General features: G+C 32.5%; 1 protein-coding gene across 2 annotated transcripts in view; it reads left to right on the top strand.

Annotated features, from left to right (window-relative positions):
* Positions 1–12,277, top strand: part of COL11A1 (collagen type XI alpha 1 chain) — a 188,587-nt gene extending 176,310 nt beyond the window's left edge. For both annotated transcript variants that reach the window (XM_007532663.2, XM_007532666.2), the window contains exons 63-67: positions 2,811–3,060; positions 4,610–4,722; positions 6,226–6,294; positions 8,070–8,303; positions 10,600–12,277. In XM_007532663.2, coding sequence (XP_007532725.2) covers positions 2,811–3,060; positions 4,610–4,722; positions 6,226–6,294; positions 8,070–8,303; positions 10,600–10,746 — 813 coding nt within the window. In that variant the 3' untranslated portion in view covers positions 10,747–12,277. The remainder of the gene's footprint in view (positions 1–2,810; positions 3,061–4,609; positions 4,723–6,225; positions 6,295–8,069; positions 8,304–10,599) is intronic.
* Positions 12,278–12,524: the final 247 nt, after the last annotated feature.

The raw sequence follows: 12,524 nt of genomic DNA, 5'->3' as shown, positions 1-12,524 counted from the left end.
CATATAGATAGGTATAGATATGTCACATCTTCATAAAAACAACTAGTTCTGGTTAAGCGCATGTGGCGCAGAGCACAAGGACCGGCATAAAGATCCCGGTTCAAGCCCCCGGCTCTCCACCTGCAGGGGAGTTGCTTCACAGGCAGTGAAGCAGGTCTGCAGGTGTCTGTCTTTCTCTCCCTCTCTCTGTCTTCCCCTACCCTCTCCATTTCTCTCTGTCCTATCCAACAACAATGACATCAACAACAACAACAATAATAACTACAACAATAAAACACCAAGGGCAACAAAAATATTTTTAAAAACCCAACTAGTTCTATACCATAGAGATGCATTTATAACATGCATCATGAATGGAGACAAAAATTTGAATATTCATATTTTTCTTACTGCATATAATTTTCCAAGCTTCACACATCTATTAAATAAATCTATGTGAACATTTTTTCTATCACTTCTTGAGGTAAACTGTTTTCAACTATATGTGTATTACCTTGTTGTATATATCATGAAAAATGGTGAGTTGAATAACAGAAACATATTGTCTAACAACTACAGAGATCATAACCCCTAGATCAAGCTAATGGTAGCAATGCTTCCTTCTGAGAAATGAAGAATTTTGTCTTGTGAGGAGATATAGCTGTGTTTCAGAACACAGTTGATCAAAGCACAATTTGCCGAAAGATGATATTCTTTACCAAGTATTACTTTAATGTTCTTCTAATTATGCAATGTCTCTGTTCTCCAGAGTCTCCTTTTTATAGGAACAAATGTTATATTGGATTAATACCCAAGTGCTCTCATATTGATTAATACACAATGAATTATATTTACTGCAGCCTTACTGCCAAGTAAATTCATATAATGAGACACTAGACTGTAAGACTTCTACATATAAATTTTTTTAGGTTACAACTCAATTCTGATTGTCTATTTTGTTATAATTCTACTTTTCAAATATATAAATTCAAGTCTGGCTTGCATTTAAATTTGTCATGACTAGAAAATATTGAAATTTATGTTATACATATTTGAAAAATAAAAATCCATGTGGATTTTCAGAAACTTAATGTTTCATACTATTAATATCAAACTAATAGGTCATTAGCTAATGCAAGAACACAAAGTGATACTCTTTTTTAATAATATTGATTAAACTGAATTTTAAGATAATAAATTAATAGGTATGTGTATTCACCATTCCTACCAACAAAGGTCTGTCTCTACCCCCATCCAAAAATGATACTCTAATTTTCATATTTGAAAATTTAGTTGTGACAAGGCATATACAGTAAATGAGGACTAATAAATATATACGTTCACATGAATTTGTGTTACATTACTTGTATTTTAAAAAGGGTCAGAAGTTATCTGATTCATATGTCTGCATCAAAATCTCAGGCATATTCTTTTTTTAATATTGTCTTTATTTTAATTATATATGTATATATATATATGTGTGTGTGTGTGTGTGTGCATATATATGGAGAGAATGAGAGAAAGAGAGAGAGAGAAATCAGAGCACTGCTCAGCTCTCCTTTATTGTGGTGCTAGTGATTGAATCTGAGACTTCAGAGCTTCAGATGTGAAAGTCATTTTGCATAACCTTTATGCTGACTCCCCACCCCCCAAATCTCAGCTATATTTTTTTGTAAAAGAAAGTTACTTTTTTGAAAATTTCTTGTTTATTTGTTTATTTGTTATTGGATAGAGACAGAGAGAAATTGAGAGAAGGGGAAGATAGAGAGGAAGAGAAACAGATGCCTGCAGACCTGCTTCACCACCTGTGAAGAGACTCCCCTGCAGGTGGGGAGCTGGGGCTCGAACCGGCATCCTAACCGGTCCTTACGGTTTGCATCACGTGTGCTTAACCTGCTGCGCCACCACCCAACTTCCAAGAAAGTTACTTATTTTATTTAAATATTTATTTATTCCCTTTTGTTGCCCTTGTTGTTTTATTGTTGTAGTTATTGTTGTTGTTGTTGGCTAGGACAGAGATAAATGGAGAGAGGAGGGAAAGACAGAGGGGGAGAGAAAGATAGCAACCTCCTGCAGGTGGGGAGCCAGGGACTCAAACCTGGATCCTTAACGTCGGTCCTTGCTCTTCACGCCACATGTGCTTAACCCACTGCGCTACTGCCCAACTCCAAGAAAGTTATTTTAAAAAGGTCTATGTCTAGCCCAGGAGGAAACATAGTGGATAAAATGTTGGATTTTGAAGCATGAAATCCCAAGTTTGATCTCCAGCATCACATGTACCAGAAAGAGCTCTGATTCTCCCTCCCCCTCCTCATTAGTAAATAGCTATATCTTTAAAATTAATACTCCAGGTTCCAGGTGGTGGCATACCTGGTTAAGTACATGTGTTGCCATGCATAAGGATCTGGGTTCAAGCCCTTTGTCCCCACTGCAAGAGGAAAGCTTCATGAGTGGTGAGGCAGTACTGAAGTCTCTCTGAGTCTCTCCTTCTGCACTCCCATTCTCTCTCAAGTTCTGCCTGTCCTCTAAAATAAATAAAGTTAAAAATATTTTTAAAAATGTTAATAATCTATGTTGAATCCCCCTTTCAGTGCTCCTCTTTCTAGCTCTATCTCATCTCTCTATATGAAAACATTCACCTGAAGTGGTGAAACCCCAAGTAATCTATGCAAACAATTACAATAAACATTGTAAAAAGGATCATAGAGAAAACCTTGAAAATAGATAAGCAAGTTGAAATTTTTGTGTATAATCAAAATAACACTAGTAAGTAATATCTGTGGGGTATTTTACATTCAGAAACAGTGACATGTCTATCATGTCTTTTACAGGGTCCTCCTGGAGAAGTCATTCAGCCATTACCAATCTTGTCACCAAAAAAAACAAGAAGACATACTGAAAACATGCAAGCAGATGCAGGTGATAACATTCTTGATTACTCAGATGGAATGGAAGAAATATTTGGTTCTCTCAATTCCTTGAAGCAAGACATTGAACATATGAAGTTTCCTATGGGTACTCAGACCAACCCAGCTCGAACTTGTAAGGATCTGCAGCTCAGCCATCCCGACTTCCCAGATGGTATGTTAATAACACATGAAAAGCAAATGTACTGAGCATCTAAGTTACTAAGGTGCATTGTCAGCTCATTCATTTTACTTAAATGTCTAATATAATCTTTAAATAAAACTAAAATTAAAGGAGATAAACTAATTCAAAATCTGCTTTGGAAAATCCTTGACTGTTAACTTTTAAGGTTTTATTAAATTATTATAAAATAACTTTGATGTTATTACATGTAAAAACAATTGCATTTTGCTTTATATTAATTATCATAGAATGAGTATGCATATGTTCACATTATTATATAATCACTTATATACTGCAGTCTTACATAATATTTATTAATATGGACAAAAAGTGACAAGATTAACAGCAGAATTATATTTAAGCTATCATTTTAGCAATTTGGTGAACAAAATATTTGAGATATCTTGGAGCAAAATTTCTTTCATTAACAGCTATGAACAGTTATTAGTAATAATGATTGAGATCATTTACTTTGTCTACTATTAAAAAGTCTTTACCTATCTATTCTGATGAAACTATTTCAAGTGCCTTCACCTAGTTAACTGAGATTATACAATTACTAAATTAACAAGGGGCTGATTTATTCTTTTGTATATATATATATTGCAACCAGGGTTATTTAAATAACTGACAATTATAATCCTTAGTATTCTATGATCACCAGGGTTATTACTAGGGCTCTGTGATTTTGCAGCCATCCACCACTCCCAACAGACATTTTCTCCTTTCATTTATTTATTTTCTTTCTTTTATTTGACTGGACAGAGAGAAATTGAGAGGGGGAGGGAGAAAATAGGGAGAGAGAAAGAGAGAAATCTGCAGCACTGCTTCACTACTCAGAAAGATTCCCCCCATATAGATGGAGATCTGGGGCTTGAAACTGGGTTCTTGCATACAGTAACATGTGCATTGAGCCAGGTGACCCACTACCCAGCCCTATAATTGTCAATTATTTAAAGAATAATTTATTTTACCCTCACTGCTAATGATCTATACTCACTTGACACCAAACTAAATTTTATCATGGTGGTTCACATGATAAAATTTGTTCTGTAATATTTATTAATCAAATGGCACTTAAATGTATAAAAACAAACATCAGGAGCCTCTTCAAGGGGGACATACATTAACTAAATATCTTTTGCTATAAAGCAATGCAAAAGTCTGATCCATGAGACTGAATCATAAGCTCCATTACATGTGAGTAAACATAGACAAAAATATGTTAATTATTCAATTCAGTTGACTCACTTAGTAAACAAAGCATATGAAATTTAGGGTTGAGTATATCTTATACTAAATATATGCAATTTACTACATGTAAATAAATTAAAATGTTGATATATGTAGAGGTGCATTAAAACTAAAACCTTTTATCTCACTATTCAAACTTATACCCCATGTGACCAAAGCTTAAAGTGATTCATATCAGGAAAGATTTATGGATATTCATTTGTCTTAGATCTCCAACAAAATTACGTATGTCCATTCAACTTTTGTCCTTGAATTTACAGTTGAAAATTCTTTTTCTAACTTATAGGCGAATATTGGATTGATCCTAACCAAGGTTGCTCAGGAGATTCCTTCAAAGTTTACTGTAATTTCACTTCTGGTGGTGAGACATGCATTTATCCAGACAAAAAATCTGAGGGAGTAAGTACCAATCTGTTCTGATAGTAACTGTTGACAGTTCTTCTTATGTTTTTGCAATATTGAACTAAACAGGAAAATTATACTGTCATATTTTCATTTATCTGCTTTTCTTACAGGGTAATTAGAGCACCTCATTTGCATAAGCATGAATAAGTCACCAAAGTAATGCATAGAGTTAACAAATAACTTTTCCCCCACCCCCGCTCAGATCCTTATGCACCTGTTTGCTCTTTAAATTCGCTGGCTTCCTTTAACACTTCACAGATGATTCATAAATTTTAGTGCATGAAGAGTGTTCTTCCAGTTTGCATGTGATAGAACTCACAGCTGTAATATGCTCAAAATAAATAATATTTTTTCATATAATAGCATTTTTCATTTTTAACTTGGCATATTTTTAAATGTTTGGTTTCTTCAAACATGTTTTTGTGTGTTTACTCAGTAATATAGAAACATAAGAGTTGCATCCTTAAAACTTATTGACAAGTATTTATATAAGAAGATAGTCTTCACTGACATAATTATTCTTCATATATTTGATAGATGGGAACTTTTATCTTTATTCTCTTTTAGTAAATTCTATTTTTCTTAGTATATCATTTGTGTATACGAAGAGACAGAGATAAAAATGTCAGCTTTCTGCATGTGGCTCATCACTTTTAAGTTTGTAAATGAGCAGTAAGTATAGGAAACAAAGCAATATCTGTGTCCCAACCATTAACAGCATCCAGCAAGACATGATAAAACTCTCCTTGTCTCCTACGAAAAGTGGAAAAATTAGAAATACCCCTCCTTCCACTGATGATTCAAATGCCCTTTGAAAAAGTCACATATACCCTTACATTCTATTGATTTTAAAAGAAAAACAATAAATACGGATCTCTGAGAGATTCTGAATATGCCTTACAGAAAAGAACAGTTAAACTTTCTTCCTGCCAGTGACTCTATACTATCTTGCCGGTTAAATACTGACTAGAAACTCAGCAGGTGCCCAAGACTTTCCTTTGTGGGAGAGTACCTATGAATTCCACCAGTGTCTTCTGTGTCTCATAGGATATCTTAACCAGGTTATTTCTCCTTTTTAGTCACCCCTTAAGCACCTCATTCTTCTTTTTGAGTCAGTCAAGAAAGCAGGAGGAAAAGTATTTAGTTGACACCCAATTCGTGAGAATTCCATGAATTTCCCAGGTCTAGTTTTTTAGCTTATTAATTTGACAAAAATTGTTGAACATAAACAGTACTCTTCAGGAGCTGGGTAATGTGCACCCTTTGAAGTGCAAGTTTCCATGCACAAAGGACCAAGGTTTCAGCCCCTGTCCATACCTGCAGGGAGAAAACTATGTAAGTGGGGAAGCAGTGCTTCGGGTGTCTCTTTTTCTCTTTCCCTCTCCATTTCCTCCTTCCTTCCCAACTTCTCACTTTCTCTTTCCAATAAATAAATAAAATATTAAAAAATAACATAAAATTGCCTACTTTCTGATTTTTTTGTGTCTGATGTAACAGGTAAGAATTTCTTCATGGCCAAAGGAGAAACCAAGAAGCTGGTTTAGTGAGTTTAAGAGAGGAAAACTGGTATGTTATTGCATTATCATGATTTCTTTTTTTTAATTTTGAGCCTCTAAAGCTCAAATTATATGTCTCTAGACAGTGACTGTGAACAGTTTAATATACTAAACAGCTTTTCATCTATTCTCTGATTTGTTCCATCTCTAACTTTTGGGTTATTGTATTCTTGAGACTAATATTTTTGTTTCAAAATAAATTTGAAATATATTTTTATTAAAGTAATTTGACCAAGTATAGTATGTATTTCATTAAGTACCCAAAACAGGCATATTGAGAGTGGGTTATTGTAAATATAAATATAGAGAATATAGTTCTATCTAGTATCTTTAGCTCCAATTATTTTATCTTCTTTTTTATTAAAACAAGTTACCCTTTATACATTTCAATGAGAATTTGGGAATGTAAAATATTATTCTGATTATTAACATTTGAAAATAAAGTGAACTGACTAGCCTGTATATTTATTTCATGGTATATCACAAATTGAATAGATATTTCTAGCTTATTCTGTACTTTTCTAGAGCATTTTAGGATTAGCCATCAAACTAAATTTGTGCTTAAATTATATATGTTAAATTTGTATTAGCATATATTCCAACATTTTCCTATTTGTTTACTTAGTTATTATTAATATTCCATTAAAATTCTATTCTTTTTCATGGATGGTTTTATATATAGCTATTATACCTGTACAAACATAACATTATTAATAACTTTTAGTAAAGTTATAAACAACATAATTCAGTCATCAAGCTGCATATTAAATATGATATTTTAAATATTAAATATAATTTGACTGAGTTTATAGTTAATTGTCCCAAAGCATCGGTGGAGGGTGAGAGTGGATTTTCAGCTTCACTATAGGGGAGTGGAGGTAGGGAAACAGACCTTTGGTGGCAGGAATGGTATTAATATACATTCCTATTTAAAAAAATAAAAATGAAGAAATAAATATCTTTGCAAATTTATCTTTGTATTAGTTAAAAGTGTATACACACATATAGAGGTATGTGTGTATAACTATTTTGTTTAGTTTCCCTTGAAAGGTATATCTGTAGTAGCCATTTTTTTTCCAGTCTCACAAAAATCCTCTTTATATCAGTTATTGATAAGTAAGAGGTAAGCAAAATCAACAATAAGATGAAAAAGTTACAGATAACGGCTTTGACAGTGTCTTACAATGAGTTGATATACAGTACAGGTGAATTTTCTAACTTAAAAAAAAAATCTATGTTTGCATGTTTCAATTAATCTCAGATGGTTCAATTATATCCAATAAACACTTTATCAATTGTATAAAAATATTTTAATAAATTGCAAAAAATCCTCTACACTATGCCTATTTTGGGTATATTTTTCTAATTTTTAATTTTTCTTTATTAGAAATCTGATGGATAAAAATAAGAAGTGACACAAAAAGAAGCAGTTCATATATTAACAGAATTAATAATTCTGATCCTCTAATTTTTAAGCACATCTCTTCATTTGTAGCTGATGTGCTCATACCTCATTGCATCACCAGTATCAAGATGGGAATACCATTCCTGTTTCATAAAACCCTGTTTCTGGGTGTTCTCACACTCAATATACCCTTTTATTCAATAAATTAAAATATATTATGGATGTCATCTGCAGGATTCAGATCACATTACACTATTAACAATAATTTTATCCTTTTTAAGACTTTTGTTGTCTTCAAGACTGTCTATTTTGTTGACTTCATTATTTCATAACATAAAAGAAGAAACTCTTTTTAATATCTTAATTATTTTTATCCTCAGCTTTCATACTTGGATGTTGAAGGCAATTCCATTAACATGGTGCAAATGACATTCCTGAAATTGCTGACTGCCACTGCTCGGCAGAATTTCACCTACCACTGTCATCAGTCAGCAGCCTGGTATGATGTGTCCTCAGGAAGTTATGACAAAGCACTTCGGTTCCTGGGATCAAATGATGAAGAGATATCCTATGACAACAACCCTTATATCAAAGCACTGTATGATGGCTGTGCAGTAAGTATAATTTTTGGTGGCCTTCTTTCATAGAAGAGAAGCAGTATGTATCATTCTCACTTTGGCCTTCAGTCAGATCTCTGTCATAAAATGGCTATCACTATTTACTAATGTTTGGCACTCTATAATGACATATTTAAAAGATTATATTAGAAATCACTAGTATTCACTTAAAGAGAACCTTGAAACATGCATATAAAAATATTTTAAAACCTTAACTTAGAATTTAGTATTTAATCATGTGTTACTTTCTTTGGACATTTGAATAGTATTATAGCTAGTTATTATGAAATGAAAATAAAATTAAAAATAGTTTTTTATTCATCTCCACAACCCACGTTTGTAAAATGACAGATAAGAGAATCGCAGTTCACACCTGGTTTATTTTTTTACCTCTTGTAGTTGTTTTTATTTGTTTTGTTTTATTTTTCTGGTAAGAGGCTTGTTGACTGAGTATATGTTATTTCAGTTTAGGAAACCTTTTTTTTTTTCCTGTATTAATCTTATGAAACTACCTTTTTCACATATATCGGAATTCCATATAATAAAATGATTCATAAAGCATCCTATAAAGCTCATTGTTTTGGCTGAGTGCTGATGACTAAGTAGAGGTCAAAATTAGAAATGATCAGGTTCAAGCCTTCAGCAAAATTCATAGATAAAAGTAGAATAAAGATATTAGAAGAGAGTGGCCAGGTGGTGGCGCACTTGATTAAATTCACACGTTGCTGTGCATACATTGCAGTGACCCAGGTTCAAGCTCACATACCCACCTGCAGCAGGAAAACTTCATGAGTTAGTGAAGCAGTGTGGCAGGTGTCTCTCCCTCTGTCTCCTCACGACTCTCAATTTCTCTTTGTCTCTATTCAAAAATAAATAAATATATTATAAATAAAAAATCTCAAAAAGATATTAGAAGAGATCTGGAATTACTTTTCTAATAGCTATATATTTATGATCATAGACAAAATTAATATATAACTGTGGATATTTTATAATTCCTATACTACATATTTTTGTGTGAACAAAGTCATGGGTCATATATACTCTGATTATAATTATAGCGATAGGATGCATTGTTAAGGGGGTATGCCATCAAATTTCATCTTTCACTGTGCTTAGTAATCAATTGTGCATACATCTGAATGTTATAATTGGGTAATTACAGATAAATATAAACTATAATTGTTGTAACATTTAAAGTTGAAAACTACACATATATAACAACTGAAGTAACAAGAATTAGTATCACATAAATGAAAATTTTATTGTGTGTGTGTGTGTGTGTGTGTGTGTGTGTGTGTATGTGTCTGTGTAGCTGGGCCCTGGTACTTACACAGTTTGGGACCCTGTACTTGCACAGTTTCAGTACTCTAGTGCCTACATTTCAATACTCTAGGGCCTGTCTATACAGATACAGAGACAGAGAAAGAAAAAGAGAGGGGAAAGAAATACAATACTAGAGCATCACTCCATAGCTTCCCAACCCACATGTGGCATCATGATGGGCTCAAACCTGGGCTTCATATATGGCAAAGTATGTGAACTTGTCCAGTGAAGTTTATTTTGGCTCTTACTATGCTTTTATTCTAATAATACTTTTTCTTTGAATTTCTTTTCATTTTATGCTTTCTTTGTCTTTCATTTTTATCATCTTTATTTATTTATTGGATAGAGACAGCCAGAAATCAAGAGGGAAGGGGGTGATAGAAAAGGGGAGAGACAGAGAGACACCTGCAACACTGTTTTACCACTCACAAAGCTTTTTCCTTGTAGGTAGGGACTGGGGGCTTGAACCAGGTGGAAGCTGGGGGCTTGAACATTATTCTTGTGCATTGTAACATTCGCGTTCAATGAGGTGTGCCAATGCCTGGCCCTTACTACTCTCTTTTATTTTACTTTATTTGCATTCAGAAATTTCAGAGTGAGGGAGTAGCATAGTGATTATGTAAAGAGACTCATGCCAGGAAATTTCTAAGTCCCATGTTCAGTTCTCCATACTACCATAAGGAAGAATTGAGCAGTGCTTTGAAAAGAAAGAAAGAAAGAAAGAGAAAGAAAGAAAGAAAGAAAGAAAGAAAGAAAGAAAGGGAGGGAGGGAAAGAGAGAGAAAGAGAGAGAAAGGGAGGGAGGAAGGAAGAAAGAAAGGAAGGAAGGAAGGAAGGGAGAAAGGAAGGAAGGAAAGGGAGAACCTATAGATTGTATATAATTTCCATATATAATTACATGCTATACATAATTTGTACAGAAAATATAACATTATTATATACCTTTTTATTTCTTCTTAACTTTATAGTCCAGAAAAAGCTATGCAAAGACTGTGATCGAAATCAATACACCGAAAATTGATCAAGTACCTATCGTTGATATAATGATCAATGACTTTGGTGATCAGAATCAGAAGTTTGGATTTGAAGTTGGTCCTGCTTGTTTTCTTGGCTAAGACGGGGAAAAAGAACATATGAAATCAACAGAAAATATACCTTGGTGTCACCAACGCATTTTATGCCACATGCAAGTTTTGAATAAGGATGGTATAGAAAACAAGTTGATACATATTTAAATACCAATTAAGAAATGTTGATGCCCTGGAAGGGGCACAATAGCATGAGAAAAGCTTTTAAAATTCAAAAAACAAAGATAGTGTGGCTGAGATGGAAATAGGCCTTTTCTTGATTCCCAATTTTCATTCCTCCTTATTTCTATTTGGATTTCTTTGGTGCTGTAGAGGAAAAAGAAAAATATAAAAAATATATATGTTCACAAAAAAATGGTGCTCATTCCATCCCTCAAGGATGTGCTAAAATAGTGTGTTTAATAAATTGTAATTATTTCATGTACAGTTCTAGACTGTTATCTATTTGTTCATTCCCAAAACTTGCACGTGTCTCTGAACTTCATTTGACTAATTTGATGACAATTGCAGAATTATGATGGCAATAAATATATGTACTATGAAAATAAAGTTTATAGTATCTGATTATTCTAATCCCCTTTTTTGATTAATAAAAAATGCCTTTGTATATATTAATGTTGAGTTCAATTATTTGATGTCGTCAACAAATTTCTTTGAGGGCAAAAACCTGGAAGAATTTTGGAAGCACAAGCACACTTCAATCAACTCTTCTTGACAATAACTTTACTGCATCTCAACCAGAATTATCATGCATTTTGATGCTTTAAAAAAAAAAATCCTGTACCTCAGTCTTTTCTATTCAGAGTCCAGGATTTCACAGGATACTTGTATATATGGAAAATAAGCAAGTTTATATTTTGGACAGGAAATATGTATGAGAAGCTATTTTAACAAATTTATATCAAGCAACGGTTGTACAATGTTCTTATTCCCTTATCTAGATTTTTCAGTGTGCTTCAATCATGCAAGTTAATATTAAAAAATGGAAACTACATAATTATTTATGAATTTGTGCAATGTTGTATTTTTAATCGATCAATTTAATGCATTTGAGTCTAAGTTACATTTTATAATAGTCTCAAATATTATTTTACCTGCACCTGCCAAACATATTATTTCTTTATTTTTCAGGATAAAACCATATATGATTCGCCCTACCTAATTGCTAAGTAACATAAAGGTAGACTGTTATAAACAATGTTTGTTTTAAAAGGCATACTTATTAAAAGCAATAAAAAATTTTCCTGTAAGGTATTTTCTTACAGGTAGCTTGAAATAGCAACAAAGTTAAAATTTACAACTTGAACTCTGTATCTATTTTAAGTAATATATGTAAGCCTTGAAAATAAATGTTTTACTATTTTTATTTGAAATGTTAAATTCAGAATCCACTGGAGCATATTTCAACTGATAATTTATTACAAAGAACATATCTGTAACATTGAAAGTAAAACGTAAACATTTGTTATTCAGAAGTTCTTTATTTTTTAAATCAACATTGTAAATGTCCATTCAAAAGGAAGATATGAATAATACAAATAAACTCAAGTCTTGTCTACCTGGATTGGTCATTCTCTTTCTTAAGAAGTTTTTCAAATTATTCTCTGTTGCAGAAAATTCTTTCAAACATGTTTCTTGACCATCCAGATTAGAATGGTTGTGCATATTTGAATGACTATATTCACACATAAGTTTTTTTTCAGTATTCTACTTGGTTATATTCTATTTTCAGATAAGATTGGAGCTATTTTTAAAAATTATTAACATAATTAAATATTTTATAAACTTTTAGATAGATATTTGTA

This window comes from Erinaceus europaeus, chromosome 11 (assembly GCF_950295315.1).
Source record: "Erinaceus europaeus chromosome 11, mEriEur2.1, whole genome shotgun sequence".
NCBI classification, from domain to species: Eukaryota; Metazoa; Chordata; class Mammalia; order Eulipotyphla; family Erinaceidae; genus Erinaceus; species Erinaceus europaeus.
The sequence above is the reverse complement of the archived record's forward strand: the minus strand, read 5'-3'. Positions and strand labels throughout refer to the sequence as shown.